The sequence below is a fragment of the Gossypium arboreum genome, chromosome 1 (genome assembly GCF_025698485.1).
Source record: "Gossypium arboreum isolate Shixiya-1 chromosome 1, ASM2569848v2, whole genome shotgun sequence".
Classification (NCBI taxonomy): Eukaryota; Viridiplantae; Streptophyta; class Magnoliopsida; order Malvales; family Malvaceae; genus Gossypium; species Gossypium arboreum.
The window spans coordinates 19,736,246-19,745,970 of record NC_069070.1 but is presented as its reverse complement, the minus strand read 5'-3'; the positions used below and the strand labels follow the sequence as shown (position 1 = coordinate 19,745,970).

Below are 9,725 nucleotides of genomic sequence, written 5' to 3'. Positions count from 1 at the left end.
TAGCCTTGTAATTGGTTCTCAAGAAAATTTGGGCTTGAATCCTTTGAGTTAATTGTGTACACATCATATTTTGAATGCGAAATTTAAACAATCTATTGAAATAATATCTTAACTAAAATTTATGGTTTTTATTTCACCTGAGATAAAAGTAATTTTATTAAAAATTGAGACAAAAGGCTATTATAAAAACAAATTTAATAAAGAGTGTACTTCTTAATGTATGATTGTTGTTGTTATAGATGAAAAATTGCTATATAAGATAAAAATAAAACATAAAAGTTTGATTATACAATAAATTTGATTATTTTAATAAAATGTTGTTATAGAAAAATCTAACTATATTAAAATATAACCAAACTGTTATAAAATAAAGAGAGATGGGAGAATAAAGAACAAAGAAAATATGAAAGCAATAGAGAATGTACTTTATTAATCAAAGGGATGATTTGCAATGCTTCATCAAAGTCTCTATTTATAGGCATAAGAAATATAAAAGAAGTAGAAATCTAATTATAATAACTATTAGAATTTAAAGTACATCAAAATTTTATCTTGATCATGATGGACATCAACTTAATAAGATATTCATAACACTCCCTTTGGATGTCCATTGGTAGATAATATGCCTCGTTAAAACCTTATTAGGAAAAACCTTGTGGGATAAAAAAACCTAATGAAAGAAAAAGAGTACACAATCTTATATTACAAGCTGCCTCGTTAAAAACCTTTACCGGGAAAACCCAATTGGACAAAACCTTGATTAAAGAAAAAGAGTACAACTTATTTTTAGACTCCCCTTGATGGCAACATTTCATTACATCTTTGACTCGATGCATTTAAATCTTGTGTAGTAGTCTTTCAAATGTTGAAGTTGACAATGACTTAGTAAAAAGATCTGCTAAATTATAACTAGAATGAATTTATTGAACATTTTTATCACCTCTTTTCTCAAGATCATGGGTGAATAATAATTTTGGTGAAATATGTTTCGTTCTATCACCTTTATGTAACCATCCTTCAATTGAACTATACATGTTGCATTATCTTCATATAAGATAGTTGAGATCTTTTCCTATAAAGGCAAATTACATATCTTCTGGATATATTGGGTTAATAACCTTAGCCAATCACACTCTCAACTTACTTCATGTATTGCAATTATTTTTGCATGATTGAAGAAGCAACAAGTAATGTTTGCTTTGTTGAACGCCATGATATGGCAATACCCCCACATATAAATAAATATCCTATTTGAGATCGACCTTTATGTGGATCTAATAAGTATCCAACATCAGCATAGCCAACTAATAGGGATTTTGAATCATTTGAATAAAATAACCCCATATCAATGGTCCTTCTGAAATATCCAATTACATGTTTAATTCCATTCCAATATCTATATGTTGGAGAAGAACTAAATCTCGCTAACAAGTTTACAGTGAAAGCAATTTCAGGTATTGTGTTGTTTGCAAGATACATCAATGCCCCTATAGCACTTAGATATTGTACTTCAAGATCAAGAAACTCTTTATCATTCTTGCAAGGATGAAATTGATCTTTATTCACATCTAACGATCGTACAACCATGGAGTACTTAATGGGTGTGTTTTATCCATGTAAAATTTTTTTAATATATTTTCCATATAAGTTGATTAATGAACATGAATTTCATCTTTTAAATGCTCGATTTGTAATCCAAGATAAAACTTTATTTTTCCAAGATCTTTCATCTCAAATTCTTTCTTTAAATAATTTATTGTATTTTGAAGCTCTTCAGGAGTTCCAATAATATTTAGATCATCAACATAAATAACAATTATCAGAAAATCTGATCCAAACCTTCTTATAAAAATATATGGACAAATTGGATCGTTTTTGTAACATTATTTTAACACATATTCATTAAGACGATTGTACTACATACGTCTAGATTGTTTTATTCCATATAAACTTTTCTTTAATCTGATTGAACAAGTTTCTCAAGAAACTCTATATCTTTTTAGGATTTTCAATCATTTAGAGATTTTCATAAAAATTTCACTATCAAGTGTACCATATAAATAGGATGTAATAACATCCATTAGATGCATGTCAAGTTTTTCACGTACTGCCAGACTAATAAGATATCTAAACTTGATTGCATCACCACAAAAGAATATGTCTCTTCATAATCAATGTCGGGCCTTTGCAAAAGTCCTTATGCTACAATGTGAGTTTTATATCTTACAACTTCATCAATTTCATTTTGTTTTCACACAAATACCCATTTATACAGGCTTTTACACCTTTAGGTGTTTGGACTACAAGTCCAAAAACTTCACGTTTAGAAAGTGAATTCAATTTTGCATGAATTGTATCTTTCTATTTTGGCCAATCTTTTCTATTTTTACATTCCTTAGTAGATTTAGGCTCAAGATCCTTATTTTCTTTTATTATCTCAATAGCAATATTATAAGCAAAATTATTGTCGACAACTATATTTTTTTCGGTTCCATATGTTTCACGTATTGACATAACTTATCGAGATCTCTTTATTTTCATCATTTCCATTTTCACTTTTAGGTCCCTGAATCTCTTCTTGATTTTTAAAATTATTATGTCATGCGTCTCTTCAAGAACCCCTGCCTCCACTATATGACCATCTTGAATGTTTACTCCTTTTTTTTTACAAGGATTTTTATCTTTAGAACTGGTCGGTCTTGTAACATCCCAAAATTCTTACTTTTGGTTTCAGTTAAAATGTTACACAACTGCGTATCTGCTTCAGTAGTTAAGTGTTCTGGGAGTGTCTGAGAGGTCCTAAGTTCAAGCCTTGTCTTGAGTAAAATTTTGTCTTTTTCTGAATAAAGCCTTAGCCTTGCTCAAAGGGTTTAAGTTTAATTGGTTGTAGTTATGTAACAAAATGGGCCTACTGGTTTGGTGGTTAAGATGTGGGTAGGTGTGCTAGAGGTCTGGAATTCCAATCCCTGCTTGAGCATAAGTGTTATTTTTGTGCGATAATGGACAAGAATTTCGGCTGAGTAGGGATTCTAGAGTAGTTATAAGTTAGTGGGATTGTGGGAGTAAATTTAAGGATATGGGCGTTATCAGGATCACTTTTGACTGGTTCCTGATTCTTTTTGCAAATTTTTAGTTCTCACTCTCTTTTCAAAATTTTCTGGCATCATTTTGCTATCTCTCCATTCTTCTTCTCCATATTTTGTCAATTTGTTTCCAAACACTAGTACTCTCTTTGCTATTCGTTCGTAGTTACTCTTCTGGAGTTCGCTCTTTATTTTCGTCGGTAGTGGTAAATGTTTTTGGTGCTTTGTAATCTCAATTTTTAATATATTAGAGACCTATGTATACTGTTTTGACAGCCAAGAATCGGGTGTAAAGGGCTGTCTAGTGCCAAAATGTAGTGGAAAGCATCTGGGGTTTTTGAGGTAAGCGTTAACTGTGTTCTTAATCTTTGATAGTGTGGTAGTTTCGGATTAATCGTGGTTTTAGGCTGATTTTTAGGCGTTGGAATGTTGTGTGTAGGTTCGATAGTACTCGTGGTTGTTTTAGCAGCATAAACAATACAGATGTGTACCCGAGTAGCAAGAACACGTGTTTTTGAAAAAAGTCAAAGACCTTTCTGTCAACTCCACACGGGCGTGTGGTCACCCGTGTGGTAAGTTGTATGCCATAACACGGGCGTGTAATCGACGAGGCCAAGCCATGCGCACAAGACATGGTCGTATGGCCAGGTAGGCCATGTGCAACACACGGGCTAGACTGATTTGGGCTATATAGGCCACACGGGCGTGTAGGCCCACACAGGTAGTCCACACGGATGTGCGGAATTTTGGACTAGGCCATGTGATCTACACGGCTAAGGCCAATTTGGGCTGTGTGAGTCACACGGGTAAGCCACATGGGCGTGTGAGCCCATTTATCTGAAATGATTCCTAGGGTTGCACAGCTCACCCAAGTCGACTGTGAACCTACTGTAGGGTCGGTAAGCGTTACCTAGGCCCCTAAATATATGATCTGATTGTATGTGATACATGATCAATTATGCATGATTACTGATATATATATGTATATGTATGACTGATAGTTGCATAAAAGCATGGCATATTGTACGTTTGCATTGCATTGGGTTGGGATGATGATATTTGGAGGAAGTATACTGAAAGGCTTTAAGCCTATTTATCTGGCAGCTCAACTGCAATATACTGAATATGTGTCACATTCGGTACTACTTGGAGTGTAGGGATGGGTGGGTGTTTTAAACCCCACATGGAGTGTAAGGATGGACAGAGATGGTGTCTAGAGGCTGGTAGGTAAGACTCTGTTACTAATTACTATTTGCATTACTGATACTGTGATGGGATAAAGCCATAATGCTTATTTGATACTAGACTGAATGGGCTAAGGCCCGAACTACTACTGAAACTGTAATGGGCTCAGGCCCCAGTTTGCATTTGACTGTTTACTGCCAAAAGCTTGTATGCATGTTTTCTGCGGGGATTACGCGTTGAGTTTACGTAAATTTACCCCTTTCTATTTTATCTATACAGGTAATCCCCAGACTTAGACGAATCGATGCGGCGGAGGACTCTACGGTGACCACGTGGCTACTGAATGGTTTTTTATTTCATTTGTGGTTTTCATTACTTATTTTGGGCTATTTGATGTAATTTGGACTTTTTGGGCTGTTTACCGTTATTTTGGAAGTTCAACTGCTTTCACGAATTTTAAAACTGCGAAACTCAATGAAAACTCGGTTTCACTAAAAACAACGTTCTTCCTAAACGTGAATGGATTTCTTAAAATATCACGACTTTAAAAGCTTCTACTACATAATATGTTTTGATATGAATCCAATTCAACAAGAAAATGATTTGGAATTTTCAATTGAAATAGAAGCTATTAAATGGAAAAGGTTTTAACATGATAAATTCGTTTTTAAATTCCATTTTATGTGACATCACTAGATTCGGCCATAACGTCTAGGCCGGGTTTGGGGTCTTACATTTTGTGGCATCAGAGTCACGTTGCAAAACTTAGCTCTGGATTTTTGGTTTTAAAACTTGGTCTCTAAAAATCGATTTTCAAATGATTTGAAATGATTTAACTAAGTATGTGGTACACCGAATCTCTGGCACCGATACTGTAAGTCTTCTGAAACTGTGATAAGTTTAAATTGAAAATACTATAGATAGTATATTTTGAGACTACGGTAGGTAGTATACTGTGAGAAAACTCTAGTTAGTATGTACTGAAACTGTGGTAAAACTGGAAGAAATTGCAACATACGAAAATAAACTCTGAATTACTAAAATTAGAAAAATCCTGAATCTACGATGAGTGCAAGAGGTATTCGTGGACGTGGTACTAAAGGCCGACGTAGGGGCCGTAGAGAGGCTTGAGTTGAGTCCTCTTCCTTGGGTAGTGTATCGAATTTAGAGACGAGCGAGACGATAGTATCATTTGCTACTGAGACTGGGTCTTAAGATCGCATGGTTGGGGATGACGCATTATCCCAAGCTATGTTAAGGACATTGGAGAGCATCGTTGGGCCTAATACCTGATCTGGTGGCCGTGGGTCGATTACAGAATGACTCCAGTCTAATAGAGCTAAAGTTTTTAGGGGTGTCACTAGAGTCGCCCCTAATGTGGCTGAGTACTGGATTGAGGCCATGAAGTGGATTATGGATGACCTAGATTGCACCCCTAAGTAGAAATGAAGGGTGCGGTCTCTCTGTTACGAGATGAAGCTTACCAGTGGTGGTTGACTGTTAAAGAGGGTATTCAGCCCGAACGTCTGACCTGGGCATTCTTTAAGACCACCTTCCAAGGGAAATATATGGGAGTCAGTTATGTGGACGTTCGCAGGAGGAAGTTTCTGAATCTTACACAGGGGGACTGATCTATGGCTGAGTATGAGGCTGAGTTCTTAAGATTAAGCCACTATGCGCTAGGTATGATGGTATCGGAGTATCAGAGGTGTGTTTGCTTTGAGGATGGCCTCAGAGATAATTTGAGAGTTCTGATCGCTCCGAGAGCGAGTGAGATTTTTCTGTTCTGGTCGAGAAGGTGAATATCGCCGAGGATGTTAAGCGCGCTGAGTGCCAAAACAAAGATAGAGAGGGGGTAAGAACAAGAGGGATTCAGAGCCCTCGAGTTCTGTACAGATGCCTAAAAAAAAAGACAGATCTGATGGGCCAGTTAGAGCTGGGCCTCTTGTTATTGCCACTGAAATACAGCCGTGTGTAGATTGTGGTAGACACCACCAAAGCAAGTGTTGGAGGAGGACTGTGGCGTGTTTGAGGTGTGGATCATTGGATCACCATATTAGGGAGTGTCCATTGAGGGCTGATCAGGTGCAAGTTTAGGGTACTGGTACTACACAGCCACAGAGGGTAGCACAGCAGTCACCGAGAGGCCGTGGTCAGGCTAAGGGTGGTAATGGTATGGGCCGTGGTCAAAGAGCAACGGGCAGAGGTTCTGGACAGACTGAGGCGAGACAACCTGTTCTTGTTTATGCTACACGTTGCCAAGAGGACAGAGATACTCCGGACGTTATCATCGGTACGTTCTTGATCTATAATGTACCTTACTTCGCTCTGATAGACATAGGTTCCACACATTTCTATGTAGCTAGCACTGTGTTTGAGTTAGCAAACTGTATAGAGATGTTCCGCTAGAGGTTCAAGGGTCGGTATTTTTGGCTAATCTAATGGAGCTTCCATTTGAGGAGTTTGACCTGATTCTAGGTATGGACTGGTTGGTTAAGTACCGTGTCAGTCTGGACTGTGCGACTAAGAGAATCGTCTTGAGAACTAAGGAGGATAATGAGGTAGTCGTGATTGGAGAGTGTCGAAACTACTTGGCTAACGTGATTTCTGCACTGGTAACTAAGAAACTAGTTCGCAAAGGATGTGAGGCGTACTTGCCTACGTAAGTGTTTCCACTACTGGGGACTCTACTGTAAAGGTTATCCGCACTGTAAGAGATTTTCTGGACGTTTTTCCTGAGGAGCTACCGGGTTTACCTCCTAATTAGAAAGTAGAGTTTGGGATTGAGCTTTTCTCTAGTATAGCTCTATGCTAAGTTCAGCAAATGTGAGTTCTGGTTACGTGAAGTAAATTTTCTGAGTTATGTGGTTTCTACTGAGGGGATTTGAATAGATCCTTAAAAGATTGAGGCTATATTGGATTGGAAGTAGCCTAAGAATGTGTCTGAGGTCCGTAACTTTTTGGGGCTGGCAGGTTATTATTGGTGGTTTGTGGAAGGTTTTTCACTGATTATAGCACCCTTAACTAAACTGCTACGTAAGGATGTACCGTTTATGCAGTGCGATGCTCGAAGAAGAGAGCTTGAGAAGCTCAAGACTGCATCTTGGCCGAAGCTCTTGTTACGTCTGGTAGAACCACGGAAAGGAGTTTACGGTTTATAGTGATGCATCACATGTCGGTTTGGGATGTGTGTTGATGCAGGATAGTAAGGTGGTAGTATATGCGTCACATCAGTTTAAAATGCATGAGGCAAACTACCCGACGCACGATTTGGAATTGGCTGCCGTAGTTTTTGCTCTGAAAATTTGGAGGCACTATCTTTATGGTAAAAGGTGTGTCATCTACACTGATCACAAGAGCCTTAAGTACCTTTTTACTCAAAAGGAGCTGAATCTTAGGCAACGTAGATGGGTTGAGCTACTTAAAGATTATGACTGTATCATTGAGTGCCATCCTGGCAAGGCCAATGTGGTGGCCGATACATTGATCCGTAGGGCTATGACAGATCTGAAAGTAATGTTCGCTCGATTTAGCTTGCAGCTTGCTTAACGATGGGAGTTTATTGGTCAAGCTACAAGTCAAACTGACTTGGATTGAGCAGCTTAGGGTTAAACAGTTGGAGGATGAATCTTTGGGTCTTCAGTTTCAACAGGTGGAGAGTGGCAGCACTACAGATTTTGGGCTCAATAATGATGGGGTGCTTTGTTTTCATGGACGGATCTGTGTTCCGAATGACACTGATTTAAGGTAGTGTATTTTGAGAGAGGCACATAGTAGCCTTTACGTTATACACCCTGAAGGAAATAAGATGTATCGAGATTTTCGAGAGTTATATTGGTGTCCAGGATTGAAGTGAGAGGTTACTAATTTTATGGATCGATATTTAACGTGTCAACAGGTTAAGGCTGAGCACCAGCTGCCTTCGGGTTTACTATAGCGGATTAAGATTCCTCTTTGGAAATGGGAGCGAGTGAAAATGGACTTTGTTAGTGGGTTGCTTTCGACACCCACTAAGAAGGATTCTATTTGGGTCATCATAAATTGATTGACCAAGTCTGCTCACTTTATTTTGGATTGGACAGATTATTCACTTTTGAAGTTGGCAAAGCGTTATATCTCCGAGATAGTTAGAATGCATGGGGTTCTAGTATTGATTGTTTTTGACAGAGATCCTCGTTTCACGTCTCGATTCTGGAAAAATTTATATGAGGCTCTGGGTTCGAGATTGGACTTCAATACTGTGCTCTATCTTCAGACTGATGGTCAATCTGAGAGGGTGATTCAGATACTGGAGGATATGTTGAGGAGCTGTGTTATTGATTTTCGAGACAGTTGGGAGGATTATCTGCCATTAGCCAAGTTCGCCTACAATAATAGCTTCCAGTCGAGTATTCAGATGGCACCTTACAAAGCTTTGTATGGTCATAAGTGTCGTGCTCCTTCGTGTTAGACTTAGCTGGGCGAACGTCGAATGTTGGGTCCGAAGTTAGTTTCCGAGATAGATGATAAGGTTCGATTGATTAGGGATAGTCTGAAGCTGGCTTTTAACAAACATAAATCTTATGCTAACCTGAAGAGGCGTGAGATTGAGTATTTTGTGGGGAATTTCGTATTTCTTAGGGTCTCGTCATGGAAGAAGGTTCTGAGGTTCGGTCGCAAGCGCAAGTTGAGCCCTAGGTTTATTGGGCCTTATCTAATTCTAAAGCGAGTGGGACCGATCACTTATCAGTTGGAGTTACCCCTAGATCTAGACCGTATTCATAACGTATTCCACGTCTCGATGTTGAGGTGCTACCGCTCTGATCTTACTCATATTGTCTCTATTGAGGAGATTAAGGTTAGACCAGATTTGACATTCAAGGAGGAGCCAATTCAGGTTCTGGATCGCGATCTAAAGGTTCTTCAGAGAAAGTCTATTCCGTTAGTGAAGGTGCTGTGGCAGAACCATAGTACTGAGGAGGCCACGTGGGAGCCTGATGATACAATGCATTAGCAGTATCCTCATCTGTTCTAATCAGGTAAATTTCAAGGCCGAAATTTTCTTTTAGGGGTAGAGCTGTAAGGTCCCAAAATTCTTACTTTTGGTTTCGGTTAAAATGTTACTGTAACAGCCCGATTTTAGGCCTAGTCGGAACAGTAGTTTCGGGACCACTATTTCGAGGCCAGAGAAAATTATTTTAGTATTATTTTATGTGTTATAATATAATTTTATAAGTGCATGTAAATTTTGGTAAGTTAATTTTAGCAATTTCTAGTCCAATTTCGGAAAAAGACTAAATCGCGTAAAAGGTAAAAGTTGTATTTTAGTGCCTAAAGGTGTTAATAGACTAGAGAACTAAAATTGGAGGCCTTTAAAGGGCAATTGGACCCTTTTTAAGTGTGTGGCCGGCCAAGGGGAGACAAAATTTTTAAAAAAAGCCAAAATTTATGGGATATTAGGTGACTTTTGACCAAATA

The 9,725-nt window shown here is 38.2% G+C and overlaps 1 protein-coding gene across 1 annotated transcript; it reads left to right on the top strand.

Moving 5' to 3' along the window:
- Nucleotides 1–8,739: 8,739 nt before the first annotated feature.
- On the top strand, nt 8,740–9,261 carry LOC108471576 (uncharacterized). The gene is made up of 2 exons (XM_017773174.1): nt 8,740–8,907; nt 8,998–9,261. The coding sequence occupies exons 1-2, from the start codon at nt 8,740–8,742 to the stop codon at nt 9,259–9,261; spliced, it is 432 nt and encodes a 143-aa protein (XP_017628663.1).
- The last annotated feature ends 464 nt before the right edge of the window (nt 9,262–9,725 follow it).